The sequence below is a fragment of the Phyllosticta citriasiana genome, assembly GCF_038021145.1.
Source record: "Phyllosticta citriasiana strain CBS 120426 chromosome Unknown IWZ02scaffold_7, whole genome shotgun sequence".
In the NCBI taxonomy this organism is placed as follows: domain Eukaryota; kingdom Fungi; phylum Ascomycota; class Dothideomycetes; order Botryosphaeriales; family Phyllostictaceae; genus Phyllosticta; species Phyllosticta citriasiana.
In genome coordinates, this window is record NW_027117284.1 from 464,555 (window position 1) to 480,629 (window position 16,075).

Consider the following 16,075-nt stretch of genomic DNA (forward strand, 5'->3'; position numbering starts at 1 on the left):
GCGTGGTTCACCTCTTGCATATAGCTAGCGCCGTCGGAGGAGCGGAGGAGGACAACCAGGTTCCTGTTGTAGATCCACCAGACGCCTGAAACACGGCCATGATTGGCCTAGGGATGCTCTTCTGTTAATCGTGTTTTTATGTTTTTGGTCGCCCTGGGTTTGCAAACGTAGGAAGACGAGATTTGCTCGCGGCTTAAGCAAGGCATGGCAGGAGGATCCATGTGCGTCGAGTTGCCCAAAGTTAGTTGTCATTGTCTTTTACCGCCGTCGCATACGGTACATACATAGATAGATACCTCCTACATACAAACACGCTCTCTCCCTCTCGCCCTCGCTCGTACCATCCCATCCGACACTCTCAACACCGCCGACGCCTTCTCCCATTCTCATCCATTGAGCAGTCTGCATAGCTGCTCGATTCAGATCCGCCCGCTGAAACACGGTGCGCGCAGGTCGCTTTCTCGGGCGCGAGCACCCTGTCCAAAAGTCTTGCGGTAGATCCGACTGCCGGTCGTCGTCGTCGCTTCTTGGCGCGACCCTTCCCCTGTGCGCGGCTTCTCGCGCCAACGCCAACCTTCCTTCTCACCACACTCCACTCTCGACCGCTGCCACAGCGCCTCTCCTCTCTCCCTCTCCTCCTGGTTCGTCTGTGCGAGAGCCCCTATGCTCGAGCACTGAGCAAAAAGAGGCTTCACCGCTAAAGCTTCACCACGGCACCCGAACCGCACGCCCGCCATCATGGCGCCCTCGTACGTCCCCTACGCCCCCCTTGTCCCGCTATATCACTGCCGCCCATGCCCCGTTTCCGTGGGCTCTTTGCCGTCCTTTCGACTCACCTCATTCCAGCATGATAACCACAGCATGGCGCGACTTCTGGCATACCATGACCTCCAACGACCGTCATGCAAGTCACGACTCTCCCTACCGCACCGGACAGCATGTCCCGCTCCCTCAGAGCCGCCACACGCCCCTCACCTCGGTCGCAACCAGCGCCATGGAGTCTAGGACCGACTTCAACTCGCCCTACGCCCAGGACGAGCCCTCTAGCGCCAACGGCTTCATCAGCTCCCCCAGAGCCCCCATGTCTCCTACCTCTCCCTATTCCCCCGGCATGAAGACCACCATGCAGACGCACACTTCCGAGGATAACCCCTCGATAGACGCTGTCAATTCGGGTGAAATTCAGATGCAGAGCTTCAGCGACGGCCTCCCTCCGCCTCCCCCGGTCGGCCATTCGTGGAAGCGCATCGACCGCTGGACCGAAGATCACTACGAGGAGCTTTTTGACAATCTCTGCGAGGGAGCCACCCACAACGATGTCAATGAGTTGGAACATCTTCTAGACGTCACCCTGCCCATTGAGGTCCGAGAGTCGCTGCAAATCCACGACGGACAGGAACGCGGTGGCCTTCCTACCGGTCTGCTCTTTGGCTGTATGCTCCTCGACTGCGAGGAGATCGTCATGGAGTACACCAATTGGCGCAAGGTCAACGACGAGTTCTTGGCCGGTCGCCCGCCGCACCAGGCCCCTCCACCTCCCATCAAAGCCGTTGCTGGACCGTCGTCGACACCGCCTCCTGAGGACAAGAAGGCTGGCAATCCCATGTGGAAGGAGGATCTGCTTGCGCGTCAGGACTCCCAGCCCCCCAATGCTGTTCAAAAGGCCTACATCCACCCTGCTTGGGTTCCCTTGGCACGCGATTGGGGTGGAAACTGCCTCGCCGTCGATCTAGCGCCCGGTCCAGCCGGCAAGTGGGGGCAGATCATCATCTTCGGACGCGACTATGACACCAAATACGTAGTCTCTCGCTCTTGGGCGGCTTTTCTCGCCACATTTGCCGACGATCTCTGCTCTGACAAGACCTGGGTTGACGAGGATACCAACGAGCTCAAGCTGAGAGAGTTCAAGAAGCAAAACGTGGATCCACCGTATCTGGAAATTTTGCGCTGGCGTACTGACCAAAAGTATGGCCGTAGGCCCAAGAGAAGGCCGCAGAGCGTTCTTTCCATCAACTCGAAGCTTGCGGGCGGCCCAACATCAGCCCCCAACGGCGTCAGTCCTTATGGCAGCCCCTCAGAAGAGAGGGGTCGCTCGCCCAACCGCCTTAGCAAGAACGGCACCAGTCCTCGGGTACCAATCTCAAGCCCATTGGCGAGAGTGGCGGAAGAAGCGCCCCAGCCAGTCAAGGTGCACACTGAAGAGGAAAAGCTCATTGAGATGAACACGCCCAGGCCCAGTTCCGACCTGAACACTGGCAGTGCGGGCAAGAACAGCCTGGATAGCGAAAAGGAGAATGACGATGAAAATGGCAAGGGAAAAAGCGTCGTGTCCTCTGAGGAGATGAAGACGGTTGAGATATAGGCCACGCCATGGTTCTCTAGCTCTTCCCACGACCATCAACGACACCCGATACTACCGGTCTTCTCCACACTTACGAATGAGAATGATTACATTCGAGACATCTCAAGCGAGTCATTAAAGGAGTTCATTTTGGGGCTCAACGGAAGGGGTGTAAGCAACGACGACTTCAAATTTCTCATCGGCCGGGATTGGAAATTTCCCGTGTCCTCTTTTCTCTTGTCGCGGGGGAATTTAGTATTATTATTACTGCTCTCGCGCTTTTTCTCTGCCTGCGGATACCTCATCTGCTTACGGATATCATGGGCTCAAGTTTCAAATACCACCCCTATGCTCAAGTTTACATGCAGTCGCTTGTCAAGAGTCCATCTTCTCTCTGCTGCTTCCTTACATTCAATTCAAGCACTGGCTGCCTTGCGCTACTGAGCCACGATCCATCTCAAGGGCCATGGCCCTTCCCTTTGTCGGCCTCGCGCCCCCTCGGCTCAGCTTCTTTTGCGCCACGGTTCTACAAGCGACAATAATTGCTTTGCTTGCTTCTTTTTCTTCTCCATCTCCTCAAGCATGTGATCATTGGCGACTGTGTTCTGCCGTCAAAAGCCTCGTTCGCACCTTCATAAACCGTGTCTTTTGGTGTCTCTTTATCCCTAGCTTCCCCTTTCGACTTTGGCTTTTGCTCATGGCATTTTGTTTACGGCGAGGTACCTACGCCACATGTACCATCCAGTCTGGCACCAAGTCAAGGCAAGTTTCCGCTTTGTCACAAAAGCTTTGTCATGAGCACGCTTGTCGCTATCGACTGATCGTAAGGTCAAAGCTCTCCTTTCCTCCCTGGTTGAATTGGAACCGAATTGGATATGCTGGCCAGCAACAGTAGCATCTGGGTAGTGTGGCAACATCAGCAAGGGCTTGGTTGGAAGCGGACAGACACGAGTCGTTCTGAAAACTCCTAGTAGGATAGCTTGTGTAATTTCCACCCTCACATCATACAAAATCATCAATTACCCAAACTTGCCGCTTGCACCTGGAAGCAATGCCACATGGGCTTACAAAAAATTGCGGCCGTCGGGGGGTTTGACCTCGACGGGATGAAGGCCCGGCCGAGGGACGTCATCACTTATCTCCTGGGTCTTTGTGGATTATTCACTCCGGCGCCAGCTGGACGAGCAATTGCACCTCGGCTGGTCAACCATGACGCGCCAGCAATTATTCTCAGCTGAGGAGATTCGAGCCGTTGGACTGCCGCCGCTCGGTGACGTCGGTTTTCCCTTTGACCCGGGCAGCCACCAGCTCAGAGAATGACCACACAGGCACAAGAGTCCTCCCAAAGCAGTCGCGTGCGTCACAGCCGATCGGGTGCAGCATGTGGGCTGCGCTAGGAGTGCAACACAACACTGCGCTACCTGCGCTACGCTACACAAGGCAACGCAGATCGTCGCCCGCGACACACAGAGAGGGCTGGGCATCACCACCATGAGCACGTTGCAACCTGGCAACCACCTGATTATCTGCCTTCCATCCATTCGTCCCAGCCACCACCACATTGGCCTACTCACCTGCCTGTCCGCCACTCATTCCCGCCCTGAGAACAAACCAGATTCCGACGACGGGCTGATAGGTGAAATCGGCAAACAACAGGGCGCTTGCAGCATGATACAGCAGGCGCAACGGTGGTGGCGGCGGGTGCGGCGTTGTATTTTGTCGGGGGGGGTGGGCGGGTGGGCGGGCGCAGACGTGGTTCAAAGGAGGAACAAGCGCCGAACAACAGCAGCGGGCTGGGCAGCTAGCTCCTTTGCCTGAGATGAGAGCATCGGGGTGTGGATTGGTGAAAATGTGGGAGTTAATTTGCGGGAGGGGCCGCGCGGCTGTCGTGGCAAAGTGCTATCTGGCGGCCGTGACTACCAAGCACATGTAGCGAGAGGCCTGACTCTCCTCTTTTTTTTTTTTTTTTTTTTTTTTTTACTAAATTTGCCTGCTTTTCCTTGGACCCATTCTCGCGGTGGTGGTGCGGGGTGCTACTCTACCGCTGGCCACTGCTTGTGTCCGCGACCAGCTAGATTTCTGCCTCTCAATCTGGCCGAAAGGATCAACCCTTGCGGCATGGTCTCGTAAGATCGAAGACGAGGGTGAAAGTCATCATTCCAACCGAGTCGGCTCCATCGACATTGTGAGTTTACAGAATGCTACCACGAATGCAACAATGTCGAAGAAAAAGACAATTATCCACCCAGAGCCCAGAAAGACGGAGGAGACTCCAAACTCAACTCCCCGTCATCAGACACGCCAGTAAACGAGACCCGTAAGAGTGTACCCAAACATAACGCCTGACAGCTGCTTGTGTGACGCCAAAAGCCAGAGAAAACAAAAAGTCATGGTGTTGATAGACACCTACTATTCTCCAACACTGCTTCCTTTGACGTTCTCCTTGCCCATTTGTCTCTCTCGCTTCTTCTGCGCAACGCGCTCCATGGCCAGCTTTCGACGCGCATCCTCTGCTTTCGGTGAGCCCGATGGGTTTGACAGTGGTTGTAAGGTTCTTTCAGCACCAGGGCGGCTAGCGATGGTGATGCTTCCAGCTTTGCCTTGACGAGTAGGCCGATGTTCTTCACTTTCGACTTCCCTTTTGTCCATTCCCTTTGCCATTTGCTCCTGCTGGTTGGTTGCCGAGTCGTCGTTGGCCAACCACGGATCATCTGAAGTCTCTGAACTTTTGGCATGGCGTGATGGGCGAGGCTTTCTTGAAACGGATGCTGCTCGGCTCTGGGCTTGAGACAGCGCGTGTTCGGATTGTGCATCCCGGGGCCGGAAGTTTCTCTCAGCGGTGGGTGACGGCTGATGTTTCTTGCCGCTCCGACGATTGCTCACAGGCGTAGCATCAAGCTTACAGAGGCTGGCCTGTTGCGGATCAAGCATAGGTTGATCAAAGTTCCCTTCCAAGTCCGAAATTGGCTCGTCCTCCAAGACTTCTTTCGACCCGCTCTCCAAGGCGGCCAAGCGTCGTTTTAGCGTTGCGTTCTCGACGCTCAGTCTATTTTGCTCTGCCAAGGCCCGCCTCAGCTTCTCTTTGTGCTCCCGATTCTTGTCTTCCAGCTCTTTTTCTCGTTCTCGGTGCTTTATTTGCTCAGTCTCGAGCTGGCTAGCTACCTCTAAGCGTTCTGCATCTTTCTTCCGCGCATAGTCCTTGGCGAGTTGTTGCCTTTTGATCAACTTGTTCATTTCCTTCTCGCTCCTTCTTGCATACGACTCATATTGCTCTTTCCAGTACTTTCCGGATTCCGAGCGCGGCTGGTCAATATTAATGGTGATATCCTGATCATCCTTTGCTCTTGCAATGGGCGCTAGCCGCTGAGGTGCGGGTGCTCCTCTTATTGGAAGGGCCTTGCTGTCCGGACCCGGGCGATGTGGTTCCCTTGATGTTTTGGCGTCGTAAAGGGCCTCTTTCAACTTTGCGCTCGATCGAACTTTGACTTCCTCGGTCACGTCGGCTTTGGGCGTCCATGGACTTGGGAATTTTCCCGGATAATTGCTTGGGAGGCCACTGCGGGCTCCGATGTCCGACTTCTTTCCTTCGTTGTCTACTACTTGAGTGCCGAAAGAGACGGTCTTGCGTTCCTTGTTGGCGCCAGGGGTGGAAAGAATACCAGCAAGCTTGGGGCCATCTTGATCGCTCACGTCGTTGCTTGCCGGTGGTCGTGTCCGCGACGACTCTGCCTGCAGCGCGGCTACTCGATTGTTTTTTGGGGCTGGGACTTTCTCGATGGGCTTGACGGTCTCGGGAGGCTGTGGTGTTCCAAAGATGGCATGTTTGATGGCACGAGCAGCGAATACGGGAGCAGGCGTTTCGGGAGGTTCGATGTAAGGATTCTCAGCGGGTTCTGGATTCATGGTGTCAGTTGGCGCTTGGTGCTGGGCTCGGCAAAGGTCTGACCTGAGCCACTGGGCCCTCTTATCCAAGAGAACATGATGGCCTTGGCGACGAGGAAGGCGCCGGAGACGAAGGCGACAAACTCTGCGTGGGTGGCTACGTATGCGGGGAAATAGCGATGGTGATGTGGTGCAGTGTGGTGTTTGGTCGCGGGGCGCCATGTTTACAAGCAGCCGCTTTGGTAGTGTTGCGCGTATCGATAAGACCCTCGATTGCCTGAGGTGGAACCCGACATGGATGTGCGTCAGCGCGTACTTACATAGTGGCACTTGACTCTCAATTACCGCATCCCTCCCTCTCCAACACCGCCTTGTGCAATCGCCAGCATGGCAAACAGTCTTCTGTGAAGGGCTGCGGCTTCGGCTGCATCTCTCAAGGTCACCCGTCTTCCAGCTGGCCTTGCAACCCGCAACGCAGTCCACCATGGCTCCGCCCAAGTCCCCGTGGAACAAAGTCGCAGCGCCCGCTACTCCCAAAGCAAAGAAAAATGGCACGACTTCTGCTGCAAAGCAACAGCAATCTGCATCTGCGCTCGATGGGTCGCCTTCTATTCCGGCGGCCGTCACCTATGCCCAGGCGCAAGACGACGAGATCGAAGCATTGAAGGCGATATACATGGAGGACTATGAGCCAGTTGAAATCAAAGGAGTTTGGAGCAAAGCTACCGAACGTGCCTTCAAGCTTTCGCTCAAGGCTTACTCGGATCCCGAAACTCTGGTCGTCTTGTCCGTACGCCTGACTACCACGTACCCTAAGTCGATCCCTCTGCTATCCATAGAGAAGACGACCGGGCTGTGTCCTAAGCATCTTAGCGAGGTGGAAAAATTACTCAAGTCACGGCCAAAGGAACTCATTGGCGAGGTCATGATTTACGAAATCAGCACTGCCATCCAAGACGTGCTCGAGGATGCTGTGGCCGCTCGCCAACAAGACGAGGCCATGCCTAGCCTAGAGGAGGAACGTGCTGTGCACGAAGCAGCGGCTGAGAAACTGTCCAAGAAACAGGAGGAAGAAGAGTCCAAGAAGCGCGAAGAAGAGAAGGCCGAGGAGGACCGCATGCTCAAACAGATGGTCGACGAGGAAATGAGCAGACGCAAAGAGCAGAAGCGCAAGAACCGGGTCTTCTTCGCACCGGCAAAGACAATACTCCCAGGTACGTAGCCATACTCAGAAACGTCTGATCGAAACGGCTAACAGCTTCACAGAAATAGAAACACAACCCATGGCCCTCATTCGTGAAGGCCCAGTGACTCAAGTGTTCTCTGTGCAAGCTGCTTTGTCGACCGAGTCATCTGTAAACCTTCTAGTTCTGAAGAAGGCTGTTGTCAAAAACCAAAAGAATGAATCTCGTCTCAAGAAGCTCATTGAGGACTTTGACCAGGCGATGGAGGACTTGAAAAGAATCAGCCACGACAACGTCATATCTATGCTGGACTTCAAAATCGATCGAATCGCCGACGGCAATTGGCATATCAGCATTTTGCTCGAGTATGCTGACAAGGGATCTCTGTCGGAAATGTTTTCAGTGGTTGAGTCTTTCCCTGCAAACAAGGTTCGCGCGTGGACTGTCGAATTGCTTGAAGCGCTGGATTACCTCCATCGAAATGGCGTAGTTCACAAGAAGGTACACCCTGGAAACGTACTGCTTTGCCAGTCCGCATCGGGCGGCGCTATCTTTGTTAAACTGGCAGACGGTGGCTTCCAAGAGAGCCTGCACACAATCACGGATGTCTCAAGGGGAACTCCAAAAACAGCCCATGCAAGATCGGCTTATTGGCAGCCCCCTGAGATGGGTCAAGATTGTGGTGGGAAACCAACAAGGAAAACTGACATCTGGGATCTGGGAATCGTTTTCCTGCAGATGCTGTTCGGTCTCGACACTCCTCAAAAGTACTCCTCCCCAAACGCTCTTACAGAGGATCTTGAAATGTCTGAGCCTTTCAAGGAGATTGTCGAGAAATTCTTCAAACCGGACCCCAAGAAGCGGCCTTCAGCTTTCGACTTGATCCCATCGGAATTCCTTCGTGGCAACGCTCCTACGCTTTTGGAACCGACATCCCCTGAACGCTCCGCTTCTCTTTCCATTCGGAGCCGTACTCGCATGCGTCGGGAATCTTCCAATTACGCCAGTGGCAGCTTCAATGATCGTCCCTTCTCGCGGTACGCTAGTGAGTGGGTGGAAGCCGGTCGGCTTGGCAAAGGTGGTTACGGAGAAGTTGTCAAAGCCCGGAACAAACTGGATGGACGAATATATGCCATCAAGAAGATTAGGCAGAAATCTGCAGCTGCTTTGACTGAAGTGCTGTCCGAAGTCATGCTTCTTTCCCGACTCAACCACCCATATGTAGTGCGCTACTACACTGCATGGCCAGAGCACCAAGTAACAGACCCCATGGATACAGAAACGGAAGATGACACGGTGACCTTCACAGAGGACTCTGTGTCTTCCAGCGGCCAAGACATTGGATTCGGTCGCAGTAACACTGGGGGACTCGATTTCATCAGTTCCAGTGGCTACCCAAAAATTGAATTTGGCGACATCTCGGATGAAGAGTCTGCGTCCGACGATGGCGAGTCGTCCAGCAACAGGGAGGAAAGCGAGTACAGGATTGCTGCAAGCAGATCGCCGCTGAGGATGCGACGTGACACATCGAGCTCCAGGTCTCGTCCAGTCCGGACGACTTTGTATATCCAAATGGAATACTGTGAGAGACACACTCTCCGCGACTTGATCAGAAAAGGTCTCTATGACAACCCTGATGAGGCCTGGCGACTTTTTCGGCAGATACTAGAAGGTCTGGCTCACATACACAGCCACGGAATCATCCACAGAGATTTGAAGCCCGACAATGTCTTTATCGATGTCACAAACAACCCTCGGATTGGAGATTTTGGCCTAGCGACCAGTGGTCAATATCAGGTCGCCGACAAGGCTGCCGCTGCTGGAAGCGCGCCTGGAAACAATGACGCTGACATGACTCGAAGTGTTGGGACCGCACTTTACGTTGCTCCCGAGCTGCGTTCCGGGGCTGGTGGAAACTACAACGACAAAGTCGACATGTATTCATTGGGTATCATCTTTTTCGAAATGTGCCATCCTCTGAAAACAGCTATGGAGAGGGACCATGTTATTCGTCAGCTCCGTGAAAAGGAACACACCCTTCCGTCAACTTTTCAGACCCCAAGCAAAGCCTTGCAGGGTAGTATAATCTTGACGTTGATCTCACATCGCCCTAGCGAACGACCAAGCAGTATCGAGTTGCTGCGCAGCGGCAAGCTACCACTGCAGGTCGAAGACGAGACAGTTCGTTTGGCGCTGCAAGGGTTGTCAGATCCCAACTCGCCATACTACCACAAGATGCTGTCGGCGCTATTCGCGCAAGGTGCGAACAAGCAGATTAAAGATTTTGCTTGGGATCTAGGCCAGAATTCTGCCCACGAAGAAAAGGCTGCAGATGTCGTGCTCCAATGTCTAGTGGAAGAAAAACTCAGCAACGTATTCCGTAGACACGGAGCAATTAAGACGCGGAGGCAGCTGCTTTTCCCAAAATCTGAACATTACGAAAGCCAGAACGTGGTTCAACTCTTCGATGCCTCGGGCACTCTCGTTCAGCTACCTTACGACTTCACGTTGCCATTCGCCCGGACAATCGCTAGAAGAAAGCCACCAGCTGACAAGACCTACTCAATCGGTCATGTCTATCGCGACACTTTCACCGGCGGTGCACCTCGTAGTAGTGGGGAGGCTGATTTCGATATCATCTCATATAATAGCTTGGACCTTGCTTTGAAAGAAGCCGAGGTCATCAAAGTCATGGACGAAGTTCTTGATGAACTGCCGTCGCTCGCTTCCTCGCAAGTTTGCTTCCATCTCAACCACTCGGATCTACTTGAACTTATTATGGAATCTTGTCGCATAGCCCCGTCGCTGCGTCGCTCAGTGAAAGATATTCTCAGCAGACTGAATATCCAGCAGTGGTCATGGACAAAAATCAAACAGGACCTGCGTTCGCCGGCGGTGGGAGTGTCGTCTACTTCGCTTGATGACCTCGCCAAGTTCGACTTTAGGGACACTCCGGAGAAAGCTTTCGCCAAAATCAAATCTTTACTTTCAGGAACGGAGCTATTAGACCGGACCCATGCAATCTTCGCACATCTGCGTCAAGTTCTGACATATCTCGGCAAGTTCAATGTCCAACGCAAAATTTACTGCGCTCCTTTGAGCAGCTTCAACTCAAAGTTCTACAATGGTGGCATCATGTTTCAGTGTCTTTTCGACACCAAGAGACGCGATGTGCTCGCCGCTGGCGGTCGATATGATCGACTCATTGAAGAACACAAACCCAAGTTCCAAGGCGAATTCACTGGCTGCCATGCAGTGGGCATGAACATTGGGTGGGACAGATTGGTCACATCCATGGCTCGTCACCATAAGGGCTATAGCAAAGTTTTCCTGAAGAAGGCGCAAGAGGAAGAAAATGGCTCGAATCAATGGCCCACAAGGCGCTGCGACGTCCTCGTTGCCTCGTTTGATGCGACAACTCTTCGTTCCGCCGGAGCCAAAATCGTGTCCGACCTTTGGGCACATGAGATTAGCGCCGAGTTGTCTACCGACTGCAAGGACTGGGATGAGCTAACAAGGACCTATGCTGAAGACAAGCATTCATGGATCGTTATCATCAAGCACGAAGCTTTCAACACGGGAAAACCAGACATCAAGATCAAATCAGTGTCGAAAAAGGAGGACACAGATCTCCGCAGCTCCGAACTCCTCTCGTACCTCAGACAAGAGCTGCGCGAACGGGATCATCGAGAGGGACTTGTGGCAAATCGCACGCGCATGTCACGACTGAGTAGCGACCAACCGAACCATGGCAATCATGGTGCGCAGCAGGATCGAAAAAGCAATGTCCAAGTTCTACTTGCGCAGCATCGATCGAAGAAGACCAACAAATGGGCAGTTGTTGAGGCCTCACGAACTTCAGTTCATGAGTTGCTGGCAGGATTCCAGGAGAACCCTATTGCTGCCATTGAGACCAAGGACGAGGTTCTGGACATGTTGAGAGACACCAGACTGAGTGATGCGGATAGCTGGCGCAGAGCAATCCAAAGCGTCCCGCTGGTTGAGAGAGGGTATTTGCAAGAGGTTATGGACATGCTGAGGGAATACCGCCGGAAATGGGAAGAGGAAGGTTCTTCGCCTGAGGGGAGGGTTGCGTTTCTTTACAATTTCCGCACAGGAGCCTGTGTTATGTACGACTTGGGTCTATAGTAGGAGCGCTAAGAAGCAAGATGGGTAGAAAAGTCCATACATAGCCTTGCCGACTCGCGGCGATCACAAAAAAGGACTCGATCACGTGGTAGCTCTCGCTCCGGGCGCGGCGGACTTCGCATGAAACGCACGGACCATGTTAACCGCCGACCGCCGCCGCGTCGCGCGCAGCTCCAACACCAGCAGCAGTACTTCATCCTCGTTCTACTCTCTTCGCAACCTAACTACCTACGCAGTTACCGTTCCACAACTCACCCTCACTGCTGCTCCCCCGTGTGGAGCGCTTCACCTTCGAAGCCCCTCAGATGGACTTTGAGCTCTTCGCTTTTCTCTTCTACCCCATTGCGCGACTACAACTCCTCTCTACCTCTTGCGCAAGTTCAACGCCTGGATTGCTCTGATGGCTACCAACGGCATCGCCAACGGCGTCAATGGCCATCATGATGTCGAAAACACCATCCAATCTCGCCGCTTCTCAGAAATCCCCTCTGTCATCGATGTGACAGTCGCCGAGGGCGATGTTGTCGAACAGGTTGAAATAGACCTGGTGGAATTGGCGGACGATCCAACCGAGCTGTGCATCCTGCTTGAGAACGAGAGCGTCGCGAGGCATACTTGGATGACTATCGCACTGGCATACGCAAAACAGTGCAAGACGACTTTGGCCATTGACATCTTGCTTAAGGCGCGAGAGGCGTTTAGCCGTTCACCGGCTGAAGAGAAGCTCAGCATCCTCAGCGCGCTTTTCTGGCTACACCTGTGCATGTGCCGCGAAGCCCCTCGTCTTCGCCCAGGTATGATTCTGTGAAGCAGAAATGCTGTCGACCATATTGCTAACGCAAAGAAGAAGGATCTTCCGATATCAAGACCAAGGAGCAGTGGATTCAGGCAGCCACGGCAAATCTGAACGACGCCTCGCGCATAAGCCCGTCGTATGCTCCTCTTTTCCTCGCTCGAGGCGTTCTCTACCTTCTGCGCGCATCTGCTATTACCCCAACCAAGTCAGGCGCTCCAGACAGTGCCGAAAGAACAGACGCTCTCCGACAAGCTGCCAAATGCTTTGACGACTCATTGCGTGCCTACGGTGGAAGAAATCTCATGGCCGTGCTCGGAAAGGCAAGGGTCAACTATTCACTTGGCAAGTATACCGAATCCCTTCAGCTCTACCAAAGAGTGCTTGAGTTAGAGCCCCGCATGCTCGATCCGGACCCTCGAATTGGTATTGGTTGCTGTCTATGGCAGCTGGGACACAAGGAGGATGCGAAGAACGCCTGGCAAAGGTCGCTTGAACTGGTAAGAGCAATCCATACCATCAGCCCATAGTCGAAATTAACCGTTCTAGTGCCCTGATTCGAAAACGGCAAACATTCTCCTTGGACTATACCACCTAAACGAATCATCGCAATATCCCACCACACATCCAGCCTTTGAGCCAATCTACAAAAAGGCCATGACGGTGTACACGCAAAAAGCCTTCAAGTTGGACAACAAATACCCGCTTACTTGTGCCACTTTTGGTGGATACTTCTTGATGAGGAAGGCCATGGGCCAAGTCGAAAAATTGTCCCGGCGCTCAATCGACTTCACGGACGTCAACGCCGTGGCAAGTGATGGCTGGTACCTTCTTGGCAGGAAGTCTCATTACGAAGATGACGTGCCAAGAGCTTTCGACCATTACCAGAGAGCCGACAACGCGCGCGGAGGCGAAGACAAAGGCTTCCTTCCGGCCAAATTTGGCATGGCCCAAATTCGCATCATGATGCAAGACTTTGAAGGTGCGAAGCTTCGGTTAGAGAAAATCATCCAGCAATCGAAAAGTACAGAGGCCATGACTCTTCTAGGCACCTTGTACGCCGAGGATGTCTTCACTGCGCAGGCTTCCAACACGAAAGAAAACAAGTCGAATGAGCTGAGGAAGGCAATTGGTCTGCTGGAAGGGGTTAGGTCCTCATGGAAAGACCCGAAAAAGAAAGTCTCTCCAGACTCGGCCGTGCTCCTCAACTTGGCGAGGCTGTACGAATCAGATCACCCTGAGAAAAGCCTCCAATGCCTCCATCAGGTTGAGCAAATGGAGATGGATGAGATTCCTGATGAGGATCGCCCCGAGGAGCCAGAAAAGCCCAGCGATACGGGCGACAAGGCAGCCGACGCAGCTGCGAAAGAGGCCTACGAGGAAGCCAAAAAGGCATGGGTTGCTCAGATGCGAGAGAACTTGCCTCCACAATTGCTCAACAACATGGGGTGCTTCTACTACCAGCAAGAGAAGTACGGGCAAGCTCGCGAGCTATTTCAGTCCGCCCTCAATGCCTGCGTGAAGGTTGGCGACCGGGACCAGTCCATCGACACCGATGCTCTTGTCACTACCATTAGCTACTCTCTCGCTCGCACGTACGAAGCTGAGGGTATGCTCGATGAAGCCAAAAAGGTCTACGAGGGACTGCTTCAGCGCCACAGCGATTACGTCGATGCAAACATTCGGCTCACCTACATCAAGCTCCGACAGGACCCGCAAGGAGAAGGTCCCAAAGCCATGCAAGAGCTGTACAAGGCTGACACCAACAACCTCGAGGTCCGTGCTTTGTACGGCTGGTACATCAGTAAGGCCAAGAAACGGACGAACAACATCAACGAGGACCAGGAGCAGCGCCATTACAAACACACCCTAGTGCAGTGCGACAAGCACGATCGTTACTCTCTCACAGGTATGGGTAACATGCACCTGATGTTCGCACGAGAGATGCGCCGAGACACCGAGCAAGACAAGGAAAAGCGGCGCAGAATGTATCAAAAGGCGGTCGAGTTCTTCGACAAAGCACTGCAGTTGGATTCAAAGAATGCGTACGCTGCTCAGGGAATCGCCATTGCTATGATCGAATGCAACAAGGACTACAGCGGGGCGATTCAGCTTTTCTCCAAGGTCAAGGAAACCCTCAAGGACGCAAGTGTTTACATCAACTTGGGACATGCCTTGTGTGAGACCAAGCAGTACACCCGGGCCATTGAAAACTATGAGATTGCTCTTGCCAAAGATCGTTCGCGGGATCCAACGATTCTGGCTTGTCTTGGCCGTGCCTGGATGCTCAAGGGCAAGCAAGACAAGAGCATCCAGGCGATGAAGACTTCTTTGGACTACTCTCGACGGGTAAGTGGTACACTTTTTGATCGGGGGTTTTTTTTTTTTTTTTTTTTAAAAAAAATCAAGCTCATTTGCTGACTTTCAAAGGCACTGGAGGTTGCGCCGGAGCAAGTTCACTTCAAGTTCAACGTCGCCTTTGTCCAGATATCGATAGCCCAGCTCATATATGCGTTGCCCGAAAACTCTCGGACGTTGGAAGACGTCGAAATTGCTGTCAGTGGCTTGGATGAAGCCATTGAGTCCTTTACTGCCATTGCCAAATCCCCCAATCCTCCGTATCCTCGCAACGACATTGAGCAAAGAGCCAACATGGGTAGGAATACCATCAAAAGGCAGCTGGATCGGGCGTTGCAGAGCCAAAAGGAGTACGAAGAAAAGAATGCAGCGAAGCTGAAGGAGGCGAGGGAGAAGCGGGAGGCAGAGATCAAGAAGAAGGAGGACGAGAAGAGGAAACTGAAAGAGGTCGAGGAGGAGAGGCTCCGGGCCATTGCAGCCGAGAGAGAAAAGATGCGCGAAAGGGACAGGGAGCTGGCCACGCAGCGACTTGAAGAGGAGAAGAGAAGGGAGGATGCGGAAATGACCACCGACTCAGAAACCGGAGAGAGAAAGAAGCGCACAAAGACCAAACGCGGCGGTGGCAAACGCAAGAAGAAGGGCGAAGAGAGTGATACTGAAGGAGGGGATGGCTCAGATGGCGAGGCTGGAGGCCGCCGCAGCAGACGCAGGACTACCACATCGGCCACGCCCGGCGATTCCGCGGATGAGCGCCCTCGCAAGAAGAAGAAGAGAAAACTCGAGCGCAAGACTAAGCAAAGCAGCAAGTTCAAGTCAGCCGAGTTCATTCAGAGCGATGACGACGACGATTTGTTCGGGGACGACTCAGCTCAGGGTGGTAAGAACGCTTTGGACGATGACGAGCCGGAGGGAGACGCTGAAAAGACTCCGGAGAGCGATGACGAGGTTTCGATGCAGAGGCAGCGCAAGCCTGCAAGGGTGGTCGATGACGATGAGGAAGAAGACTCCGCTAAGCCAGCAAATGGTGCTGTCGACGGCGATGGCGACACGTCGATGCCAGAAGCTGACGAATAGTCGCGTTGACAGTCTGATGAACAATGACTGCCTACTTGGTAGTCTTATCTGCATTAGCATGGGCGTCTGGGAAAAGGCGGGGGGTTCTGTTGGGAGGAAATGTCTATGCGGCAGCTTGGTGTGCATTTTCTCCCCTTGCGGTTCTCGATTACTTTGCAAATGGAGATAGCTTTCCGGAGGCCACAGGTGGACAAGGCGAAAACTTTCGAAAGCTTCTTCGTGGTACTGGTGTCAAGTGTGAACCATCAGCCTCTTTTGATATTCGACCCATCCGTCTGCAGGTGTGTTTGCCAG

The 16,075-nt window shown here is 53.5% G+C and overlaps 5 protein-coding genes across 5 annotated transcripts; 4 read left to right on the top strand and 1 right to left on the bottom strand.

Moving 5' to 3' along the window:
• The first annotated feature begins 512 nt into the window (after window positions 1-512).
• Window positions 513-2,585, top strand: IWZ02DRAFT_271272 (uncharacterized protein). Its single transcript, XM_066763483.1, has 2 exons — window positions 513-749; window positions 861-2,585. The coding sequence occupies exon 2, from the start codon at window positions 884-886 to the stop codon at window positions 2,360-2,362; it is 1,479 nt and encodes a 492-aa protein (XP_066622170.1). The 5' UTR covers window positions 513-749; window positions 861-883; the 3' UTR covers window positions 2,363-2,585.
• IWZ02DRAFT_271255 (uncharacterized protein) lies at window positions 2,586-3,318 on the top strand. Its single transcript, XM_066763482.1, has one exon. The coding sequence runs from the start codon at window positions 2,808-2,810 to the stop codon at window positions 3,234-3,236; it is 429 nt and encodes a 142-aa protein (XP_066622171.1). The 5' UTR covers window positions 2,586-2,807; the 3' UTR covers window positions 3,237-3,318.
• A 1,194-nt stretch (window positions 3,319-4,512) lies between these two features.
• IWZ02DRAFT_271285 (spindle pole body formation-associated protein-domain-containing protein) lies at window positions 4,513-6,437 on the bottom strand. Its single transcript, XM_066763484.1, has 2 exons — window positions 6,288-6,437; window positions 4,513-6,234 (listed from the first exon to the last, which is right to left on the bottom strand). Exons 1-2 carry the CDS (start codon window positions 6,319-6,321, stop codon window positions 4,751-4,753), a joined length of 1,518 nt encoding a protein of 505 aa, XP_066622172.1. The 5' UTR covers window positions 6,322-6,437; the 3' UTR covers window positions 4,513-4,750.
• A 122-nt stretch (window positions 6,438-6,559) lies between these two features.
• On the top strand, window positions 6,560-11,662 carry IWZ02DRAFT_452050 (kinase-like protein). Its single transcript, XM_066767560.1, has 2 exons — window positions 6,560-7,437; window positions 7,490-11,662. The coding sequence occupies exons 1-2, from the start codon at window positions 6,708-6,710 to the stop codon at window positions 11,554-11,556; spliced, it is 4,797 nt and encodes a 1,598-aa protein (XP_066622173.1). The 5' UTR covers window positions 6,560-6,707; the 3' UTR covers window positions 11,557-11,662.
• Window positions 11,663-11,734: 72 nt separating this feature from the next.
• Window positions 11,735-16,020, top strand: IWZ02DRAFT_271333 (tetratricopeptide repeat protein 1). Its single transcript, XM_066763488.1, has 4 exons — window positions 11,735-12,350; window positions 12,404-12,849; window positions 12,899-14,698; window positions 14,780-16,020. Exons 1-4 carry the CDS (start codon window positions 11,957-11,959, stop codon window positions 15,779-15,781), a joined length of 3,642 nt encoding a protein of 1,213 aa, XP_066622174.1. The 5' UTR covers window positions 11,735-11,956; the 3' UTR covers window positions 15,782-16,020.
• Window positions 16,021-16,075: the final 55 nt, after the last annotated feature.